Source organism: Physeter macrocephalus, chromosome 7 (genome assembly GCF_002837175.3).
Source record: "Physeter macrocephalus isolate SW-GA chromosome 7, ASM283717v5, whole genome shotgun sequence".
Taxonomy (NCBI): Eukaryota; Metazoa; Chordata; class Mammalia; order Artiodactyla; family Physeteridae; genus Physeter; species Physeter macrocephalus.
This window is the reverse complement of record NC_041220.1, coordinates 27,269,593-27,293,748: the sequence shown is the minus strand read 5'-3', so window position 1 is coordinate 27,293,748 and position 24,156 is coordinate 27,269,593. Positions and strand designations below refer to the sequence as shown.

Sequence of the window (24,156 nt, the reverse complement as noted above, 5' to 3'; positions counted from 1 at the left end):
AGGCCCAGCGGCCACGGCTCACGGGCCCAGCCGCTCCGCGGCACGCGGGATCCTCCCGGACCGGGGCGCGAACCCGGCCCCCCTGCATCGGCAGGCGGACGCGCAACCACTGCGCCACCAGGGAAACCCCTGGAGCTTTTTAAAGTCTTGATATTTAACAGCGCCATCAATTATGTTGTTGAGGTCAAAGTTAACTTAATCTTTTATAATATTGGGCTTAGTGATAGATATTAATTTTCTTAGAATGTGATGAAAGTAAGTAATTCGAAAAAGTGCCTTACTACTCCAGTTTATTCCAATATGTAATGAAAGAACCTGAAGCCAAAAGATTACTGACCAACAAAGACATTCTGTTGGCTTTGTCTATCAATGACTGTGATCCTCTATTCTAGGTTTTTCTTGACAGACTGCTTCCTCTTATAGAACTCTCCAGTCCTTCTCATAACCCCTCAATATCATTAGGCTTGGAGGGGAATAAAAGATCTTGCTCCTCAGTACCGCTCCCAGACGATTATCTCTCCCTTCTCACTAAAAACAGCCACTTTTGCCTCTTAGGTCATCCACCCGCTTTAGTCATTTACCGACCATCAGATCACTCCCTCCCATTCTTTGAAATTTCAGCCCTTAGCTAATGTTCACTCTAACAACTCCTGCCACAACTCTTGTCGATTTCAATATTTTCATAGATGATCCTTCTATTAACAGCCTGTCCTCTGAGTTTATTAACCTCTCTCCTCTAGTGATCTTGTCTTTCACCCTACCATAGCCACTCATTTCTTTGGTCAAATCCTTCACCTTGTCATTACAAATAACTGCATTTTTTCCATAACCTATCTTTCAAATACCCCATTCTCCAACCACCATTCCTATCTTTTCAGTTCACCTCTCTCATACACAACAATCCAACAACCCTTTGAACTCCCCCATTCCTCAGACCTAACACTATCTCTCAATTCTACCACATTTCCACTGTCCTTCAGCCTTTTGTATCTTTGTATCTCTGTACCCACCTAAAATTCTGTTATCAATCACTTACACCCTTATCTATAATCCTGGTTAAGCACAACTCTTCACCTGCACACATGCAGCAGAAAATGGGAAGAGAAAAAACAAAGCCATGCTGACTAGTATCATCTCAAGTGAAACTATGCCAACCAGCAACCATACTACATGTATTTCCATAGCTAAGTCCCTTTGTAAACTAAAAGATATCTGCTACGGAGAATGTTCCAACAATTCTCTCTCCTGTCTTTCACATCATCAACTATTCTTTCCACTGTCTTATTCCCATCAGCATTCAAACACTACATTATCTGACCCCATCTTCCTCCATTGCTTCATTTCTCCTTCCTTTTAGAGCGAGACTACGTACAAGAGTTGCCTATAGTCAGTGTTTCAAATTTCTTTCTAGGTATTTTCTCTGGACTCCATTCCAGCCTTTAGTGCCCATCATTCTATCAAAACAGCTTGTCAGGTTATCACTGTTTTTCACATGGCTAAAGCAAACGGTTGTCAGTCTTTGCTTCAGGGTCTGGGCACTTTCTGCCCCCTCTGCCTATAATGCTATTTCCCCTAGTGAGTCACATGGCTCACTCCTTCAAGTCTTTAATGTTTATTCTCAGTGAGCCTTCTCTAGCTATATTACCAAAAAAATATAAAACTCTCTTGTTTTATTCTTCTCCTTAGCTCTTTCTACTATACGACATAGTATATATTTCATATATATGTGCATATATGGTATACGTACACGTTTACTGTATGTATATATATGCATTTATATATTCTCTCTCTACACACACAGACAATATTTTTCCCTCTCCAAGCAGAATATACTCCATCATGAGTGCAGGAATTTTTGTCTGTCTGTTTATCTCAGTGGCTGGACCAGTGCCTACCACATAGTAGGAGCTCAAACATTTCTGTTGAATGAAATGAGAAAATGAATTTAGACATAGTAAATGATTTCCCTGTAGGTTATAACAACTTTCAGGAGTCTTGAAAGTTACCAATATTTTACAGTGACAGTTATTCACTAAAGTATATTACTGAAAAAAAAAAATCACCCAAAAGGTGACTAAAATTTTATGTCATAAAAAGGCTGATAGGTTCACTTTACGCCTTTATGACCTTTAGAAACTGGTCCAGGCAGGCCTCCTAGAGATTAGAATAAAAAGAAAATAAATGACTTTTGAACTGCTACAAAAAAGCTATCATTCTGGCAGTGACACCTCCCTAGAAACTGAAGATTCTTTAGTTAGCTATTAAAATAAAACTGGACATCATATTAATTATGGTGAATGAGCATGATGAATTCCCCTTTAGGGGATAAATCTTCATTGATTTATCAATGAAACTGCTTACGTTAAAGTTTATTTCTGCCAAACTACTAAAATGTTTCACCTACTATTTCAAACCATTAAAAAAACCCAAATGACTGTAAAAGGTGAATTTTATAAAATAAAAACCTACCAGAGATGGTTAATAAGCTGATTTATATAAAAGAGTGATAAATTATAATGCATTTAAGAAAAATGAATACAGATTCTTTGTAGAACTATTAACAGTGTAAACACTATTATTAATTAAATTTCTATGTTAGTTTCAAGAATTGGGAAGAAAGAGCCCCTCCTTTTTTTTTTTTTTCAATGAGAAAGACATAGCACATGAAAGCTTGGAGGAGAAGACTGTAGTAACTGACTCCTTGAAGATATTTCAAATCTGAAAACTGTGCTCAGAATAGGTACTCAAGGGACTTCCCTGCTGGCGCAGTGGTTAAGAATTCCCCTGCCAATGCAGGGGACACGGGTTCGATCTCTGGTGCAGGAAGATCCCACATGCTGCGGAGCAACTAAGCCGGCGAGCCACAGCTACTGAGCCTGCATGCTGCAACTACTCAAGCCCGCGTGCCTAGAGCCCGTGCTCCATAAGAGAAGCCACCGCACCGCCAACGAAGAGTAGCCCCTGCTCGCCGCAACTAGAGAAAGCCCGCGCAGTAACGAAGACCCAACTCAGCCATAAATAAATAAACAGATATATAGATATAAAAACTTATTCAAAAAATAGGTACTCAAACAATGACCTTCACTGTCATTATTCCAGCTGAGAGGAAAAAAGGAAGTGAGCTATGGAAACCATCTGCAGTCTAAGACCAAAATTATTTTAACACCCTGTGAAAACATTTGAAACGCTGCTGTTAACGAATGATGCTTATGTCATGTGAGATATTCTAACCTATGCTACTGCAGGCCATTAATTTTATAAAACATATAAGTTGGGAGTGGTGCACAACTCTGACTCCAGAGTCTTAAACTGAAGACAATTAAAAGGGACACTAAATTAATAACTTTCTCCTTACCCCACCCCAGCAATTATATTAAATATTCTTCCTAAAAAATTTTTTTATAGGGGAGAACAAGGCTTTTCACTAAAACAAAAACAACACTCTTTGGTTCAGATACAGGTAAGAGCCCTTGATTAACACTGACAAAGCATTATCGTCAAGCAAATGGTATACAATGAATATTCTCAGTATCAGGCACAAAGGTACCGAGGACTGCAACACACATACCACTGTCATAAATGCCTAGTAAGCAGTCCTGTGGAAGAGAAGGCTTAAAACCCTCAAGCAAAACAAAACACTCTGTTCTGAAGGATATTTCTCACTCTTACGATTTTACCGTAAAAAATGAGAAAACGGGCTTGCGTAGTTTATGGGATGTGGGAATCGGCTTTAGCTGTCGTGCCTACAATGCACGAACCACTGAAGGGAAAATAAAGGACCTATCAATAAAGACCTGCTCTCGAGGAGTTTAAGATACGATATAGGAGAAGACGAAGAAGTCACCAAGGGGGAAAGTGCTATAAAAGCGCACCCGAAATGTTAAAGGCGTTCACCTGGGAGTTTATTTGAGCTAACCCTGGTTACAGCAGAGTACACGCTGCTGTGAGAACTGTAACGTCTGGCCATCATGTCTACAGACGGGGAGTGGACAAGCAGGATTCGACTTCACGGCGGCAAAGATGATTCACTCATTCCACAATCCCCAAACGGTGGAAGAAAAGGCTTCCAAAGGTGCCAGGGGAAGAGTGGGGGTAGTAGGGGACGCTCTACGTTCTGAAGGCGGCTGTAAGATTCAGCCCTAGGGCAGGAGCGGGGGAAAGGGGGGAGTGGAGGCTGGACCGCTGAGGGGATGGCAGCTAAGGCCATCTTCGTGTCCCCTGGCGGGGGTGGCGGGCCGCAGTGGCAGAGAGCCGAGTCAGCTGGAGGGAAGCGCGAGGCGTCCCTAGCTCTCGGCGGCGCCCGCGCTCCGGCGGTTCCAGCTGTCTCGCCCAAGCCGGCTGCCACGCGCCGCTGCCGTCTCCACCGGCGCCACCTGAGGCCTAACCAGAGGCTCTGGAAGAACTTCCCTACGGTTTGTAGACCGTGGCAGACTACAGCTAAAGGCCAAACCCTTCCAGGCTATTCACGTACCTGGAAAAACAGATTCCCCACGCAGAGGCCAAATCAGTTCTTGATTTCACTTCTCAGCCACACAACGTGTTCCCACGGCCACCGGCCAAAATGGCGGTGCCCAGCCGCCGCCTCACGCACGCCACAGGGACGTAGTGCGCGTGCGCGCCAGGGCGCGCTGGGCGGAGCCCTGGAGGGAGGTAGGGAGAGACGGCGGGGGCTGACGTCATTGTGCTGCGACCCCAATTGACGTTGTTGGGGAAGCGAGGCGGGCCTGGGAAGCTGAGTGGGAGTGGCGCGGAACTGCAGCGGTTCCTGAAAACCTGAGTGGCGGCAAGGCGGGTCTGCGAGATGTAAGTGCGTGGGCTTTCCCCGAAGTAGAGAATGGTTCTAGCTTAAGCAGACGGGTTCTCTTCCCCAATGTAAATCTCCTTTTACGCTTCCGATTTCCTCAAAGCTGGTGGGTCAGGAATGGATCCTTAACCGCTGCCTGTTCTCGCACTTCGGGCAGAGGTGTCAAGCAGAACCCACAGAGTCTGGTCCAGACACTGCTCGTGGTGGCGTTCTCTCCTTGGCCTCAGCTCCTGAACGGTGTGGCCACGAACCCGTTCTTCTCCGAGTTCCATGCTTTATCCACTTGGTGGCGTCCAGTACCAAGTTCGGCAGTTGAATTCTGCTCCAATAATAGAGATGGGCCATTTTTGGGGACAATTTGACATTTTTGGACATTTGGCAATGTGGCCACAGGTTTAATCGTCTCATCCCAGACCTTACTTAACTTGCATGTGGCAAATACTTTACGATTGAAGCTATTCATTCATCCATTTATTTATTCAGTAAATTGCTAATGGAGCGTTTAAACCTCAGGCCTTTCCGAAGTTTGCAGTCCAGTGTCTATTATTATTTAAAGAGTATCAAGTGCTTGTGTGGAGATTAGGGAACAACTGAGATCTGACAGAAGGTGTCAAGGAGATGGTATACAGACCTTTTGGCACAGGTTTATAACAGCATTTACGTATAACGATGTTCAACAGCTGTAACTTTGCACTACTGAAGCAGTTTTACATGTTGTTCACAATCCACTGTTTTTTTTTCAACGTTTGGATATGCCTACCAAGATTAACAAAAGATGTGAAAGATGAAGTGAACTTGTGGTTTAGAATAGGCCAGTTATTCACTTGTAGAATAACTGGCATTTAAAAAGGCATTTTTAAAGGCATTTTTCTGACTGTATGTACTATGGTAAGGGCACATATAAATGGAGCTTTTGACAACTAATGAGAAGATGTGATTTTTCTCTGCATCACTTAACGGATTATTTAAAATGTAGACCAACATTTATTACTGGAATAAGAGTATTTCAGTCTGACTTTTCTAGGGAAAGACTTCATTTGGATTGGAATTTTTACTCATAGAAGTATACAACTGCATAGCATTATAGGATTATAGATCAAATCAACCCATTTGACAGGAAAGAAAGCCCAGACCTGCCGAAAGTCTAGGCTAGTTAAAGGCGAGGCTGAAGTTGACACCCTGATCCTGTGCCCTTTGACTACTCTAGTCTGCTGCTTTGCACAACTTGTAAGTTATAATATGTTATATTTTAGAAACAAAAACTGAATTCCCAAGAGTTTTTAATTACAGTGATTATGTCAACTGCTTTCTAGAAATAGATGATTAATATCCAGGGTATATTAGTGATAGATTTGGCTATTAAATTTTTACTTTTACGTTTTGTAGAAAGATGCTCAGGTCTGGGTATAATGTGGATATTCTTTTTTTTTCTACATAGAATATTTTTAAAATGACCACACCAAACAAGACACCTCCTGGTGCTGACCCTAAGCAGTTGGAACGGACTGGAACAGTACGGGAAATTGGGTCACAAGCTGTTTGGTCACTCTCATCTTGCAAACCAGGTAAAACAAAACAAAACAAAAATGCTGTTCATAATAACTGCTGAAAGTTTTCTTGTGCACTGGACTAACTTTAATATTCTTTCTGTTAAGATGCTTTATTTTAATTCTAAAATAAATCTAATTGGATTTTCATTTGTTATATATCTTCTCAATTGCTTTACTAGTATCTGTTTCAGTTTAACTGCACATGTCATAGGTCTCTCCCTCTTTTTAAAAAAAAAAAAAATTATTTATTTAGGCTGCACCGGGTCTTAGTTGCAGTACAGTGATCTTTGCTGTGGCACTCGGGATCTTTAGTTGTGGCATGCAGATTTAGTTGCAGTATGCGGACTCTTAGTTACAGCATGCATGTAGCATCTAGTTCCCTGACCAGGGATCGAACCTGGGCCCCCTGCATTGGGACTGTGGAGTCTTACCCACTGGACCACCAGGAAAGTACCTCATAAATTCTTTTTTTACCCTCTCTCTGGTATCATTCAGTTATTTGGTTAGCTTTTTTTTTTTTTTTTTTTTGCTATTTCTCTGGATAGGATAAGTGGTGGATACATTTTTTGAGTGATTACATATCCCCAAATAACTTTATTTTACTCTTGGATGGGATAGAATTCTTGGTGGCAGTCCTTTTCTCTCAAAAATTTGTGGATCCTGTTTTACCATTTTCTTTTTTGTCATGTTGCAACTAAGAAGGCTATTCCTGTCTCTCTTACTTCCTAAGTAACTTGTTCTTTCTTTCTGGCAGCATTTAAGCTTTTTCTGTTTATTCTTAGACTTCAAGACTTTTGCCAGGATGTGCCAGGATACATGTGTACCTTTTCTCATCTGTCTAACCTGTAATTTGATGGGTATTTTCAATCTGTAGAATCAAGCTCAGAGAAAGTTTTTTAGCTTGAGGAACATTAATGATAATGTTATTGATTTGGTAGTCACTTTTCCCTCAGAAACTTCTACTATTTACACGTTGTCTCCTGTAGTGTCTTCCCACTCAAGCCTCTTCTGTTTCCCCTTAAGATTCTCTTCTCTCTCTTTTTATGAGTAGCTGGAAATATACAGAAAAACTCACCCTTTTTGTTTATAGTTCTATGAATTTTTTTGTTTTTAATTTTTAAAAATTAATTAATTTATTTATTTATTATTTTGGCCGTAACCGCGTGGCATGTGGGATCTTAGTTCCCTGACCAGGGATTGAACCCAAGCCCCCTGCAGTGGAAGTACGGAGTCTTAACCACTGGACTGCCAGGGAAGTCCCATAGTTCTATGAATTTTAACAAACACATCACAAATATAGAATATTTCTATCATTCAAAGAAATTTCCTCATGTCCCTTTGTAGTCAGTCTTCTGCCCCCTCCTAGACCCCTGACAACCTCTGATCCATTTTGTGTCCCTTTGGTTTTGCCTTTTTCAGAATGCCATATTAAACGTAATCATACTTGATGTAGCTCTTAGGGTCTGGTCTAGCTTCTTTCACTTAGCATAATGTATTTGTTCTATCAGGAGTTGGTACCTTTTTATTGCTGATTACTGTTCCACTGTACAGATGTGCCACAATTTGTCTACCTATTCACCAGTTAATGGACATTTAGGTTTATGGTAGCAGCTTCCCAGATGGTCCCAGTGATCCTTGTTTCCTGGTATTTGTGCCCTTCTGATGACCTCTCTCACATAGTGTCTGGGTTAGTCTCTGGGACGAGGAGAATATGGCAGAAATGATGGTATTTGACTTCTGAGACTAGATCATAAAAGACATTGTGGCTCTGCCTTGCTCTTATTTGGATCATGCACTCTAGGGGAAGCTATTTTGTGAGGAAACAAGGGGACCTGTGGAGAGGTTGGTGTGGCAAAGAAACAGGGCCTTCTGACAATAGCCAGTGGGGAACTGAGGCCTTTTGTCAACAGTCAAATGAGTAAGCTACCTTAGAATGGATTCTCCAGCTCTAGTCAAGCTTTTAGAAAATTACTTCAGATAACTTGACCACAAACTCATGAGAGTCCCAGAGCCAAACTGCCCAACCAAGCTGGTCCCAAATTCCTATCCCATAGAAATTGTGAAGTAATGCATGTTTGGTGTTTTAAGGTGCTAAGTTAACTAAGATAAGGTTGCTTCCAATATTTGGTGATTATGGATGAAGCTGCTATAAACATTCATGTACTGGTTTTCTTGTGGACATATATTTTCATTTTTCTTGAGTAAATACTTACGAGAAGAATTGCTGGGTTCTATTGTTTTTATTTCTTCCTTTGCATTAGCTAAGACTTCCAACATGATGTTGCATAGGAGTGGCAAAAAGGGATATCCTTGCCTTATTCTTGGGAAAACTTCTATTTTCTCACTATTATATATGATGTTAGCTGTTGTTTTTTTGTAGATAATATAAAGTTGAAGAAGTTCCATTATATTTCTAGTTTGCTAATAGATTTTGTCTTGAATAGATGTTGGATTTGTCAAATGTTTTCTCAACATCTGATGATATGATCATGTGGTTTTTCTCCTTTAGCCTGTTGATTGTTTTGATGGATTACATTAGTTAATTTTAGAATGTTGAACCAGCTGTGCATACTTGGAATAAATTCCAATTGATTGTGGTAAATAATTCTTTTTATACATGGATTCAATTTGCTAATATTTTCTTGACAATTTTTGCATCTGTGTTCATGAGAGATATTGTTCTTTAATTTACCTTTCTTGTGATGTCTTTGTCTGATTTTGTTATTAGGGTAGTGCCTCCCTTATAGAGTCAGAAAGTATTCCCTCTGATTCTATTTTCTGGAAGAGATTATGCAGACTAGGTATTATTTCTTCCTTGAAAGTTTGACATAAGTCACCAGTGAAACCATCTAGGCCTGGTGATTGCTTTTGGAAGGGTATTAATTTTTTATTCAATTTTTGTAATAGATATAGGCTTATTCAGATTATCTGTTTCTCCTTGTGTGAGTTTTGGTAGATTGTGTCTTTCAAGGAATTGGTCCATTTTATTTATCAAATTTGTGGGCATGAAGTCTATAATACTCCTTTATTACCCTTTTTATTGTCCATGGGATCAGTAGTGATGGCCCCTCTTTCATTTTTTATATTAGTAATTTGTCTTCTTTCTTTTTTTCTTGGTTAGCCTGGTTAGTGGTTTATTGATTTTATTGACCTTTTCAAAGAACCAGCTTGTGGTATTGGTAATTTTTCTCTATTAATTTGCTGTTTTTAGTTTCATTGATTTCTTCTCTGATTTTTATTATTTTTCTTCTGCTTATTTTGGATTTAATTTGCTTTTCTTTTTCTAGTTTTCTAAGGTGAATGCTTAGATTATTGACTTTAGAACTTTCTTCTTTTGTAATAGATATATAGTTCATGCTATAAATCCTATAAATTTCAGAAAGCAGTGCTTTCTGTTAATGATTTCTAGTTTAATTCTGCTGTGGTCTGGGAGCACACTTTGTGTGATTTCTATTCTTTTAAATGTTTTTATTGTGTTTTATAGCCCAAAATGTGGTCCATTTTCATTAATGTTGCATGTGAACTTGAGAAGAATTGTGTATTCTGCTGTCATTGGATGAAGTAATCTATAAATATCAGTTTGATCTGGCTGATTGACTGTGCTGTTCAGTCAACCATATACTTGCTGATTTTCTGCCTGATGGGTAAAGGTTAAGGTTCAGAGGCTAAAATTTCTTTAGTGTCTTTGTTTTTGTCTCCCTTGTTATCTTTGGATTTCCCTAGAGACTCCTTAAATGGCACCTAAACTTGCAGTTATTTGAATTTAACCTCCTGATATTATGTTGGAGCCCTGTTGATATGGTGGTAAGTTATGGGGGGAATGGAAGTGTTCTATAATCCTTTGATTAGATCTCAGTCTTTTAGTGGGCCTGTGTTCATGGCTGTGACCTTACAAGCACTTCTCAACTTTTCTCTCCCCACATAGATGAGACAGGAAGCCTAGAGGGGGATGGAGTTGGGTATTTTCCCTCCCCTGTGTCAGGCTCTGGTAAAACCCATGTTGCTTAGGTTCTGCTAAAACAGTTTTCCTTTAAGTCAGGCCTTTGTTAAAGGGGAAGAAAATGCTTTTGGTTTATTTCACAAAGATTACTTTCCCCCTCTATCTGCAGGAAGCACTGGAGAATTTTCTCTGATCTTTACCCTGAAGAGAACCTGGTGGGGCTCCTAGAGGTAAAATTCATGAAGATGTGGAGTCCTCTCTAAGGCTGGGCTTCCAGGAGCTTTTAGTCTCTCAAGCTAGTCTGTACTCAGTCTCTAGCAATTAGTGAATTAACAATTACTCAATTACTCTTTAAGTTTTCCTGCCAGTTGCTAACTCTAGTGGTGGTTTCTGCTCCTGGTAAGATGTGATTCTCTGTTTTCTGTTCTCTTCAGTTGTTTGGGTGGTGGATTGCCCTGTGTCCTCTTTGAGACCTAAGAAAAATTATTGGTTTTCAGTTAGTTCAGCTTTTTTGTTGTTGTTGTGAGGATGAGAGTGACATTGTCCAAGCTCTTTACATGTCAGATTGGAAACTAGAAGTTCTTCCTTTTACTTTTAAACTGTATATATCTTTTTATTTGAAGTGGATTTCTTATAGACAGCATATTATTGGGTCTTGCTTTTTAAAATCCAGTCTGACATTCTTTGTCTTATAATTGGGAGTGTTTAGAACATTTACACCTAATGTACCTACTGATGTAATTAGATTTAAAACTACTACCTTGGAATTTGGGGGGTTTTGTCCATTTATTCCCTCTTTTTTTAACCTGATTTTGGATAAATTCAGTATTTTTTATGATTCTGTTTTATCTCCACTATTGATTCATTAGTTATACATACTTTTTGAAATTTTTGAGTGATTGCCCTAAGGATTACACTGTACATCTTTAATTGTCACAGTTTACATTCAAGCAATATTATACTACTATAGATATGGTATACAAATCCTTCAGTATACTTCCAATTTATGCCCATGCTTTATGCCATTTTTGTTATGTATTTTATTTTTGCATATTTTAAACCCCCAGAATATATTGTTGCTATTTTTGTTTTAAAAGGTCAATTATATTTTGGAGTGATTAAGAACCAAACTTTATGCTTACTTTAACTTTTTCAATTTTGGGAACTTTTTATTTCTTTGAATAGATCCAGGTTTCTGTCTGGTATCATATTCCTCCTGCCTGAAGAACTTTCTTTACATTTTTTGTATTGCGGGTCTGCTAGCACTGTTTGGTTGAAAAAATTTTCATTTTGCTTTTATTACCGTGATATATTTTCCCTGCATGAAATTCTAGGTTAGCAGGTTTCTCCTTTTACTACTGTAAAAATGTCATTCTGTATCTTCTGGCTTGCATAGTTTCTGAAGGAATGTCTGCTGTAGTTAATGTGGCTTTTTTCCCAGCTGCCTTTAAGATTTTATCATTAATTTTCAGCAATATAAACATTTTGTGTCCACATGTATGAGTGTGTGTGTGTTTAATCCTGCTTGAGATCCACTGAGATTCTTGGATCTTCTGGTTTAATGTCTTGCATTACTTTATGAAAATTCGTGGCCATTATTTCTTCAAGTATTTCTTTTGCCCCGTCCTCATCCTCCTGGGAATCCAATTATACATATGCTAGACCATTTAATTTGCTAGACCATTTGGTATTTGTCCCCTTGCTTTTAGGTACTCTATTTTTTGTTTTTTCTTTTTTTTTCTCTTTGTGTTTTGCTTTGGGGTTTTTTAATTGGCCTAGCTTCAAGTCTACTACTTCTTTCTTTGGCTTTATTGAGTCTACTAATGATTCTGTCTAAGGAATCTTTCATCTCTGATATGGTGTTTTTTATTATGGCTTTTTCATTTGACTCTTAAAGGAGTTTTCTCCTATGTTGAAATTCCCTGTCTTTTCCTGCATTTCATCTACCTTTTCCCCTAGATTCTTTAACATATTAATCATAGCTATTTAAAGTCCCCATTTGTTAGTTTCAACATCTGGTTCATCTCTGAGTCTGTTTCTAGTGATTGCTTTATCTTTTGATAATATTTGTTTCTCTTGCTTGTTTGTGCATCATAAATGTTTACTGAATGCCAAACATCACATATAGATTAGTAGATACTGAGAAAAGTGGTATTTATACTTTGAAATAGATACCTGTTTTCCTCTGTCAGCCTTTTATAGTGGGGGTTGAGTTAGCTAGGAACTGAGCTGAGTTTGAGTTTGTTTGTTTGTTTGTTTTATTATGGTTACTTTCAATATCACAGCCTTCAAATTCCTCTAAAGATGCTCAGTACTTATGGAGGGGCTGTTGTGCCAGAGGAGTTTTCTTAGTGTTCCTCCTCCACGATCATTTTCAGTTATCTCTGTATCCCTGTGCTTCAGAGGGTGTCTTTCTCCATCCTCTTGCCCTGCCTCCAGCAGTAAAATGCCATGGTTGTAACTCAGTGCAGGGGATCAGAGGCAGGACTTCTTCTCTGTTTTCTTGGTCTAGCTTCAATCCTAGACAGCCCTTCCATGTCTGACCTCCAGATTGGGACTTTCTCAGCATTTTGGTCCCTCCTACCTATGATAGTGAAACTCTGGACTTTCCTAGGAGAGAGTTTTCTGCCCCGTCCCCAGAGGAAAGAGTGTTTTCTGCTTCTTCCCCAAGTGTAGGGGTTTTTTTATTTTACCTTTCTCCCAGAAAGGATGGGTCTGTGCGGTTGGGGTTTTTGCTTTTCCTGCAGTGGCAGTCAGCCCCTCCTCCAGGCATGTACCACTGATGTAGGCTTTCCAATCTCTTGCTTTCCCCCCAAAATGTCCTCTAATGTGTACAGTGAGGCCCTTAGAAAAGAGTCTGAGAGTCAGAGTGAGTTCACCTTGTGTTTGAGCCTCCCAGGGCTGCTATACTTTTATGATAGCCCACGCTTAGCCTTTAGCAATTTGTTGAAATTCTACCTGATTTCTTCTTCTGTGTTTATTTGGTCGCTGATCCTTCCTTCCATGCTCTGCCACAGTTGGGACAGGCTGTCCATCCTTTCTCTCCTAACCTGGGAGCTGACCGTTCTTGGATTTCAGGATATTTGGTTGCTGCGTGATTTTAAGCACTCATGTTTTCAAGAAAAATTATGAGTTTGTAGTTTATCTAGCTTTTTCTTGTTGTTTGAGTGAGGATGGTGGCTTTTTCTAGCTTCATGTATCCTAGACTGCTTCAGAAGTTTCTAATATTCTTTTTTTAGTTATTTTTTAATTTAAAAAATTTTTTTAAATTTTTGGCTGTGTTGTGTCTTCATTGCTGCGCGCAGGCTTTCTCTAGTTGCGGCGAGTAGGGGTTATTCCTCCTTGCAGTGTGTGGGCTTCTCCTTGCGGTGGCTTCTCTTGTTGTGGAGCACAGGCTATAGATGCACAGGCTTCAGTAGTTGTGGCACGTGGGCTCAGTAGTGGTGGCACACGGGCTCTAGAGCGCAGGCTTAGTAATTGTGTCGCATGGGCTTAGTTGCTCCGCAGCATGTGGGATCCTCCTAGACCAGGGCTCGAGCCCGTGTCCGCTGCGTTGGTAGGTGGATTCCTAAGCGCTGTGCCACCAGGGAAGCCCTCTAATATTCTTTATAGCACCAAATATTTCTGTGAATTTGCTCAAATTGAGTATCTTCTATTGCTTTACTGAGTAGCATAATTCGACTGGTGCCATACTGATGTCAGTAACAGGGTAAGAATCAGTGCCAGTTCACATTCTTTTATGCTGTGGGGCTTGGCCGAGGACAACAGATAGAAGTCACTGATTCCCTGAAGATGCCCCACTGCTCTGACATCTTGGAGGTGCAGAAGAGAACAACGGTTGACACTACCAGAAGAATGGTGGGACTCACTTAAAAATGTGTTGGGTATGAAAGTCATGAAATTCATCATTGTGCTGTCACACATTTTACTTCTGTGATTTTCAGCTTTGTGTTCATCAGTGAAATATAATTATATGATTATCATTTTGCATTTTATGCGTGAGTGAATAGTCTTTATTAATGAGAAACAGCATGAGAAAGTTAGTTGTTTAACCTTTACTTAACCTTACTTCTCTATAGTCAGATATTTTTCATTTCAAGTCAGCAGACAGTTGCTGAAATCTGTAACACTGTTAGAGTTTAAAAAATAAAAAAGACACACGGACCTTGTTGTCAAGGAGTTCACGATCTAATGGAGGAATTATATCTTTAAATTAGTCATTATTATACAATGTAATAATTTCTAACTTTTATTTCGTGCTTACTAAGAGAGGTTCTGTTGTAAGTACTTTGCATGTATAAAATAAACAACTGTCTCGGTAAAGTCTCCAAAAGTCGTATGAAGTATTTACTGTTATTTTTTATCATTTTCCAAATGAGGAAACTGTAGTACAGACAGATTAAGCAATTTGGCAAATATCACCTATTAAGTGGGAACGCTGGGACTGAAGGCAATCAGGCTTTCACTAGGTCATACTGCTTCCCTCTAAGCATGGGCTCAGTGCAGTAGTGGACCAAAGGAGAAAGTGATTGACGCTGCTTCAGAGAATCAGGGAAGTCTTCATGGAGATGATGCGTATCTGGCATGATGGGGCAAGGTAGAATTTCACTGGGGAAGGACATAAAGGCAAGAGGAACAGTATGTGCAAAGGTGTATAGCTTAGCAAAACATGGTTCTTTCAAAGAATTGTGAGTAGTCAGTAAGACTCGAACAGAGGGAAGTGGCATAGGTGAAACTAGCTAGTTAGGAAGAGGCCTGATCATAGGGGGCTTTATTAAACAGTTCATACCTGGGAGTTCCCTGGTGGCTTAGTGGTTAGGATTCTGGGCTTTCACTGCTGTGGCCTGGGTTCAATCCCTGGTCAGGGAACTGAGATCCTGCAAGCTGCGCAGCGTGGCCAAAAATATAAAATTAAAAAACAAAGTTCATACTTTATTGTACAGAGAGTATGAGCCATTGAGCAATTTAAAGTAGCAGAATGAAACAGTGTTCACACTTGAGAATTGTGAAGGATGGACTGAAGTGAGGCAAGATTAGAGGTAAAGAAAGGAGTTAGGAGATATGCTGTAATTCAGGTGAGCACTGATATAAGGGAGAATTTTAATAAACTTTCAAAATGTTAGTATCAGTCTTTGGGAGATACAGATGTACCTCACTGCTACAGTACGGTTGGTGGTAGATGGCTTTGCAAAATTATTATTTTATCTTTGGAAATACTGGGTCAATATTTCACTCAGATTAAAGTTGGAATGTATTTAGTAGATTCAGCTTAACTGAATACACATCAGAAAACAATCCCACAGTACAGCACAATTGTCAGTCTCTGCCCAAGAGACTGGAAAAACTAAAGGTCAGATTTGTGTGGTTGCTGGCATTATAACAGAGTCTTATTATAATAATTTAATTATTTAATTTCATAAGCATCAAATTCATACCATGTTGGGAAAGAAGATTAGGGGAAAAATAGGTAGATTTTCTATGTTTGACTCTATATGTGATATTTTATAAGCCAACAAAAATAAGGGATTTGATGAGGCTGTATTTTGTGAATATCTAGAACATACTTTCCACTTGATCCATATCTTCTACCAAGACATTGCCTTTATAAATTAATTTTGAGAGGCATAATTGGGTGGTGTAAGTTCTATTTTTCTTAAAAAAAAAAACCTGACTAAATTTTAATTTTTTTTTATGCTATAACTGACAGCTATGATCATTGAGTTAAAGAATTTCTGAGTTGAATAGCAATATGTGCTTTGGAGAAAATAAAACAGCACTATAATAAATAGATCAAGGAGGGCCTCTCGTGGGAAGTGAAATTTGCACTGACATGTAAATGTTAAGAAGAATCCACTATGCAAAGATTTCAGAGAAGAACCTTCCAGACACAGGGAACACCTAGTTCAAAGGCTCTAAGCTAACTGGTTTGGCATGTTTGAAGTTCAGAAAGAAGGCTAGTGTGGCTGGAGAGTTGTCAGGAGGTAAAGTGGTAGAAGATGACATTGCAGATATAATTAGACATGGGTCAGATTATGTGAACTCTGGTAGGCCTTGGAAAAGAATTTGGATTTTTTTTTTTTTTTTTTTTTTTTGGCGGTACGTGGGCCTCTCACTGCTGTGGCCTCCCCCGTTGCAGAGCACAGGCTCCAGACGCGCAGGCTCAGCGGCCATGGCCCACGGGCCCAGCCACTCCGCGGCACGTGGGACCCTCCCAGACCGGGGCACAAACCCGTGTCCCCTGCATCGGCAGGCGGACTCTCAACCACTGCGCCACCAGGGAAGCCCAAGAATTTGGATTTTAAGTACAAAGAGAAATCACTAGAGGTATTAAGCAGGGGAGCGAGATGATCTGATACGGAATTTTTAAAAGATGTTTAGGTTAACTGAGTTATTATATGAGTTAATAAATATTTCATGATTTAATATATATAAAATGCTTAGAAATGTGCATGGCACATATTAATGTGATATCAGTGTTCGCTATTATTATTATTAATTTATTGATACGGGTTAATCTTTCAGATATGTTAAATGAAAAGAAAAATGCAAAGTGTAGAAGTATGTATAATATGCCATCATTTGTGTAGAGAGGAAAAAAGAATATATATATATATATTTGCTTACATCTGTGCAAGGGTATGTAAGATACTGATAACTTGGATTATATTTGGAGAAGGGAGCTAGATGCTGGGGGGAGAGAGTCTTCACCATGTTCTTTTTTTGTACCTTGTGAATTTGATCTAAAATGAATATACTACTTAGTCAAAAAATAAAACATAAATTAAATCTGTTTTGCTTAAATTTTTTGAAAAATCCACACTTTATTTTTTTAATTAGTATAAATTATTATGATTTTAATCAGGAAAAACAATACCAGATAGTTTTCCGTTATCTGGAATGCCTGGATGATATAGGATTCCAGGTAATTTGCTGAGGAGCAAAGAGTAGGTGGATTCAGGCTTTTACAGTGTAAAAGAGTTGTGTGAAGAACACTTAACAAAGGCCTTCATGGGAGGTAAGGCAGCTGGCTGAGAAATGTTGAGTGTGATGAGAATTCAGGAGAGCTTCTATTTCATGGGGTACAAAAGTGGTTAAAGGGGATTCCACAGTGATTTTCTTGGTGACCTTAACTAAAAGGGCAGTGGCTGTACTGATTCTAAGGCAAGGGGGGCATCCCTAAGTCACAGGGTCCAGTTGCTGGCTATAATACCCTATGGGTCAATGGTGGGCCCCATGTTTTTGGGTAACTCAAGAGCATTCTCTTCTCCTTTTCATATACAAAAAGGAAAAAGGGAATCTGATAATTGGGATGCCCAAAGGCAGGTGGGTTTATCAAACTCTCCTTTAAGGCCTTGATGGCTATGTCCTGTTCTTCTCATAAAATTGGGTCAGGGCTGTTATCATTAAGTAAAACATATAGAGGCTTTGGCCATAAAAGAGAAATTTGGAGTCCAATTTCAGCAATAACCAACTAGCCCGAGGAAACCTGGCAGTTGACACTTAAGGGTTTTGGGAAACTTAGGACACCATGAAATCTATTGGGATCCAGGTGTAGCCCTTGTTCTGATATCAGATGCCCTAAATATCAAACCTGAATTTGGGCCAACTGCAATTTTTCTTTGGCAATCTTATGTCCCATTAAGGCTGAAAGCTTTAGCAGGTGGATGCTGTTTTCCTGTGAGGAAGCTCGAGAAGGAGAACAAAGAAGCAAATCATTCACATATTGCCACAAAGTAGAAGCCCTAGGGAATTTAATATCGTCCAGATCAGCTTTTAGCATTTGTGAGAAAACAGAAGGCCTCTCAATAAAACCCTGAGGCATTACTATCTAGGTGAATTGTATTTCTTCCCAAGTGAAGGCCAAAAGGTGTGGGCTTCAACTGGAATACTAAAGAATGCACTGCATAAATCAATTACAGTTAAGAATTTACTCATGGTAGCAATGGGCATTAGTAACTATGAGGGTTAGGAACAACAGGGTGTCCAGGGATAAATAACAATGTTGTTCATTGCTGGTAGGTCCACGCTTAGGTATTCTCACCAGTAAAATGGGAGCACAGGGAGTAGTAAAAGGGATAATGAGGCCTTGAGCCTTGTAATCTTATATTATGGGCTTTATGGCTTGAAAGACTTTTTTACTTATAAGGTATTGATTAATTCCGGGAAGAGGTTTTGAGGGGTCTGTTTGAATCTTGTTGGGAGGTGTGCTGTGAATTTTGTTAATGTCAGTTGGAGATTTTGCCCATAAGGAGGGTGGTAGCTGATAATAGGGACAAATGATCAGTGTTTCTGGAATCTGCTCTACTACCATCAAAGATGGAATAGGGCTTCCCTAGTGGCTCAGTGGTTGAGAGTCCGCCTGCCGATGCAGGGGACACGGGTTCGTGCCCCGGTCTGGGAGGATCCCACATGCCGCGAAGCGGCTGGGCCCGTGAGCCATGGCCACTGAGCCTGTGCGTCTGGAGCCTGTGCTCCACAACGGGAGAGGCCACAATAGCGAAAGGCTCGCGTACCGCAAAAAAAAAAAAAAAAAAAAAAAAAGATGGAACAAATAAAAGATGTCAGAGGGTCATTTAGTTCACCTGGTTGTTTATTCTGATGACTACTGTCAGTTTCTAAAATTATTTTCCCCTTTTGGGAGAAATTCCGGCATGATAATTCTCTAAGAAGTTTCGACCTAATAAATGAATAGGGGCGGAGGAACTGAGGGAAAAAAAAAAGTGTCTAACTCTCAAAGGGCCTAAACAAAAGGGAACAAGTTCAGAGACAGGGACCTCTTGAGGATCATTAGAGATTCCCACTATTTGAATTGTTTTAGTTCTCTGAGGCAGGGGCTGTTTTATAGTAGTGGGGTGTAGAGTGTGGCTCCAGTGTCAGGACTAGAAGAGATTCCTTCCCAGTCTGGAGAAATGTTTCTCCAAACCGATTGAGAGGATTGAGAAGAGCCCCTATAGTTCTTCACAGCCCTGTCACTGAGAATTGGGAGGACGTTGGAAAGCCTGGTTAGAGGGCTGAAGGCACCTAAAACGCTTAAATTTGTAACAGTGTTTTTTCCAAATGTCTTGACTCTGCAATAATAGTAGAAACTAGGAGGGTTTTGGTTCTATTTAGGAGTCTTCATTTGCTGGAATTGAAAATTAAGAATTTAGGCAGTCTTCCTTTGAGGTGACTCATCTAAAATGCAAGAGAACTGGTTTACCAGATTAACTAAATCTGGAGTGAACATAGTTTCCCATTCCATCCTGGTCCTTTTTATTAGATGGGAAAGGTCCCAGTTCAGCCCATTAATAAACAAAGTGAATTAAAAACGACCTGAGTGGAATCAGTATCTGAAGGAAGACCAGAATTTTCTTCAAAAACAATTAGAAGTTGATTGTAATAATCATAAACAGGTTCATCAGACTTTTGTCTGCAAGTCTGAATTTTGTTCCAATCAACAGACTTTGGAAAAGCCTCAGGAATTGCTCGATGAAGTTGCCTAGTGGTTGTTCAAGCCTGGTCATATGATAATAAGTTGGTGGACTGGTCTCCCAGTTGTAATTCTAGAGAACATTCAGGATTTTTCCAATTAGCAGTTTTCAGTTGCTGGGCCTGGCCATCACCAAAAAGCTATGAACTAGTTGATAGGAGTCAGAGAAACCAGGTTGATAAATTTTAATGACTGTATTAAATTCCTCAGCAAATATGTGAGGATCTTCAGTTACTTTGGGAAAATTTTGAATATGGCTTGCAGTTCAGTTTTGGTCCAGGGAAATAAGAAATTAAGGGTCTAGCCTCTGGATCCTTAGAAGGCTTAATATTAAAGGGGCAGGTTCTGACAAGTTCAGAGGAAAAGGGAGTTGGGAAAGTTTAAGAGAAAAGGGGAAGGTTGGTGAGAGAATTAGTATGGGGGAATTGAAGGAATAGAGGAGGTGTAGGCAGCACAGAAGGGAAGGAGGAAGATGGCGCCAGAGGTGGAGTCTGGCCGCCGCCAGAGGTGGAGTCTGGCCGCCGCCAGGGGTGGAGTCTGGCCACTGCCAGGGGTGGAGTCTGGCCACCAGCAGCTGCAGGAGGGAGAGAAGATGATGCCTGAGGTGGTGCCTAAGACAACCAAGGAAGAAGAGCCTGAGGCTCCAGGAGCCATTGTATCTTTCTTTAATCATTTGTTCGCCTCAGTTAATCTTAAAATTTTATTTTGCAGAGAGGCAATTTTAGACCCCTGATAATATTGAGAAGCTTCAAAATACCAATCAAAATATGCATTACACTCAGTTCTGGAAATTTTTGAGCTATTGTAGTCCAATTCAGTTCTAAGGAAATTAAGTTAGGGATTTCAAAAGTTCTTTGTAATAGCCATTTATATTCTAAATTGCCTTTGGTCAAGTTGGTCCATTTAGTTAGAAATGTGCCTGAGGAAGGAAGGACCTTGGCTTTTAAACAAAATCATCTGGAGTCCTCCTAGGGGGTGGGTACCCTCGAAATGTTTAGATAACTAGGATCCCATTTCTCAGAAGTTTTTCCCTGGAGTAAAAGAACAATTTCCAAACAGCTTACAGCACAAACTGCTCAATTCAAACAGCTTGAAGGCTAATCCCAGCCAGTTTGAAGGAGACAGCCTTGGTTTTAGAAGGAGCCAGGCCAAAGACTTTAACAGCCAATTTCCATAGGACAGCCCCTTCCAGAGGAGTAGGATGAAGAAAACTGGAACAGTTTCAGAGAAACAGCCCCTGTTCCCGAATTGGGCCAAAGGTGTTTTCAGTCAGATTTGGTTGAAACAGTCTGATCTCAAAATTAGACTGACCTGCCAGATGAGTACTCATATACAAAACAAAGCCGTAACCAAAAAGATGAAACCTTAAAATAGATCCCGAATAAAGCCTGGAGAGCTTCAAATGCAAAGAGGGTGTGTGCTGAGATCCAAGAGAAAGACTTACTTTCAAACTCCAGGGTCAGTGAGAAAGCAGTGAGTGACAGTGGGTTCAAATGGTGGGTACTGCACCTGTTTGCTTACCAGCCTTGGAACCATTGGGGGGGGGGGTCTTTTCTGGTCCCCGTAGAGGCCACCAACATGTTAATCTGAAATAAATAGTCCGCCAGATATTTCTCCAGCAAAGATGGGTTTACTTAGGATCAGCAGAGAATTGCAGTTCAGAGTCTGCAACCATGGCAAGCCAGCGCAAGTTTCCACACTGAAGGGAAGTAGCACGCTTTTACAGAGAGGAAAAGGAAGTTGGGAGGGCTATAGTAAACAGAGAGGCTGTGGCTTTTCATTGGCTGCGTCCTTGCCAAGAAAGGAGACTTTCTTCTTCTTCTTGGGCTCTGTTATGGTCAACAGGGTATGAGAACTTCCCCTTCTGGTCTCCCAAATCTATTTGAGATTTCTGTTTATTAATTTTTTATGCTTCTGAGAGGTGAGGTCTGGTTAAGAGGATTGAAGAGTTTTGGTTAATTTAAATTTCACAGTACTCACTATCCTCTATCAAACTTTCTGGACAAATATATGTGGTAATTTTGTATTTTGAATATATGGCTCTTTCTTTATCATGAGAATTTATTGTCGCTCGTGGTGTTTTCAGGATTTGGAGTGGATCAATTACGAGATGACAATCTAGAAACTTATTGGCAGTCAGATGGCTCCCAGCCTCATTTAGTGAACATCCAATTCAGGTAATACATTTTTGAATTTTTCAATTTGTATAGGTTATAAGTAGACAAAGAAATTGATTATATTTACATAAAATTTAAAGAAATATAGAAATTATATTGAAGTGCACTTAACTCTGCTTTTTATAAGCCTTAGAGATTACTTTTCGACTCAACTAGATTATAAGTGTTTTAAGTTTATTGTCTTACCCTTTATGAATTCTTTTTTTATTTAATCAACATGTTTTAATTGAAGTGTACTTGATTTACAATGTTATGTTAATTTCTGTTGGACAGCAAAGTGATTCAGTTATACATATATATACATTCTTTTTTTAAAATATTCTTTTCCATTATGGTTTCTCATAGGATATTGAATATAGTTTTCTGTGCTATACAGTAGGACCTTGTTGTTTCCTTTATGAATTCTTTGTGGTACTTTACACAGTTCCCTTTATGTAGATATTTCTCATATATACTTTTCAATATGATATATTTCAGAAAAGTATGCTTTGCTTATGACCCAACGCAATGCCTTAATGCATTGCATTAAGTACACCAGGAGTGATGATAAAAAAATTTATTCTAACTTATTACCTCTAAGGACACTTTCAGTTTTGAAATGCTTACTTTTGGGGGGAAATGGAAAACCACCATATGTTTGTCGTTTGCTTTGAATTTATTGAAAGATGGAAACCAGTTAACTTGCTTATCTTGCTCCATTTACACCATCTATTTTAACATTCTGTAGCATTGTATTTCTAGTTTGTTTTTATTGTCCTAGGATACAGATCAGCACATTTCTTATGAAAAAGCCCAATAGCAAATATTTTAGGCCTTGTGTGCTAGCTGGTCTGTGTTGCAGCTACTCATTAATGTCATTATAGCATGAAAGCAGCTGTAGGCAATGCATAATGACTGAATTTAGCTGTTCTAATTAAACTTTATCTTACAAATGTAGGTGGTGGGCAGGTTTCAGCCAGTCGGCTGTAGTATGCCAATTCCTGTCCTAGGGTATTAAACATGTATACACCAGAAATGAAGATAACAGCTAGTATTTTTTTAAAGACTTTAAATACCAGATATTTTGCTAAATGCCTTCCCTATTTATGTCATTTAACCTTTACAGCTATTTTTATCTTTATTTTGTAGTCTTAGAAGCAGAGATTTAGATAAATCTCTTGTAACTTGCTCTAGGTATCTCATATAAATTGAATCATAAAATATTTGTCCTTTTGTCTCTAGCTTAACTTAGCATAATGTTTTCATGGTCCAGCCATGTTGTAGCATATATCAGAATTTCATTCCTTTTTAAGTCTGAATAATATTCCATTGTATGTATATAGCACATTTTGTTTATTATCAATGGACATTTGGATTGTTTCCATCTTATGGCTATTGTGACTAATGCTGCTATGAACATGATGGGCAAATATCTATTTGAGTCCTGGCTTTCAGTTCTTTTGCACATATACCCAGAAGTAGAATTGCTGGATCAAATGGTGATTCTATGTTTAATTTTTCGAAATACCACCATACTGTTTTCCACAGCAGCTGCACCATTTTACATCCCGAACAGCAATATACAAGAGTTCTGATTTTTCCACATCCATACCACCACTTGTTTTCTATTTTTTGATAATAGCCATGGTAATGGGTGTGAAGTGGTATCTCATGGTTTTGATTTGCATTTCTCTAATGTTTAGTGATGTTGAGCCTCTTTTCATGTGCTTATTGGCCATCTGATATCTTTTTTGGAGAAATGACTAAGTCCTTTGCCCATTTGTGAATTGGGTGTTTTGGTTTATTGTTGATTTTTAGGAGTCCTGTGTATATTTTGGATATTAGTCCCTTATCAGATATATGATTTCCAAATACTTTCTCCCATTCTGTGGATTGCCTTTTTATAAAAGTGCTTAATTTTGATGAACTCATTTTGTGTATTTTTTATGCCTTTGTTGTCATATATCCTTGTTTAGTTTTTAAATCCTTTTTTGTAAGTTACTGGTTTTGAGTTACTAATATTGTGTTGAAAAATTTTATGTTTATATTCTTGAGGGATATTAGTTTATCATTTTCATTTATTGTAATATCTTAGTCTGATTTTGTTACTGGGTAATATTGGCCTGATAAAATGAGTTGGGAAATGTTTCTGCCTCTTTTTCTTTTTCTTTTTTTTTAACCATTTTTTAAAAATTGAAGTATAGTTAATTTACAATGTTGTGTTAGCTTCAGGTGTA

At 39.2% G+C, this 24,156-nt stretch overlaps 2 protein-coding genes across 4 annotated transcripts in view; one reads left to right on the top strand and one right to left on the bottom strand.

The window, feature by feature from the left end:
• The window catches only part of ABCE1 (ATP binding cassette subfamily E member 1), a 35,196-nt gene extending 30,614 nt beyond the window's left edge, over positions 1-4,582 (bottom strand). The window contains exon 1 of the mRNA XM_055085906.1: positions 4,472-4,582. The gene's annotated coding sequence lies outside the window, so the exon portion shown is untranslated. The remainder of the gene's footprint in view (positions 1-4,471) is intronic.
• Positions 4,583-4,697: 115 nt separating this feature from the next.
• Positions 4,698-24,156, top strand: part of ANAPC10 (anaphase promoting complex subunit 10) — a 75,816-nt gene continuing 56,357 nt past the window's right edge. For 2 of the 3 annotated variants that reach the window (XM_007127403.4, XM_055085905.1), the window contains exons 1-3: positions 4,724-4,803; positions 6,243-6,369; positions 21,850-21,940. In XM_007127403.4, coding sequence (XP_007127465.1) covers positions 6,255-6,369; positions 21,850-21,940 — 206 coding nt within the window. In that variant the 5' untranslated portion in view covers positions 4,724-4,803; positions 6,243-6,254. Of the gene's footprint in view, positions 4,804-6,242; positions 6,370-21,849; positions 21,941-24,156 lie in introns of all 3 variants that reach the window. The other variant, XM_007127401.4, reaches the window with a different exon arrangement.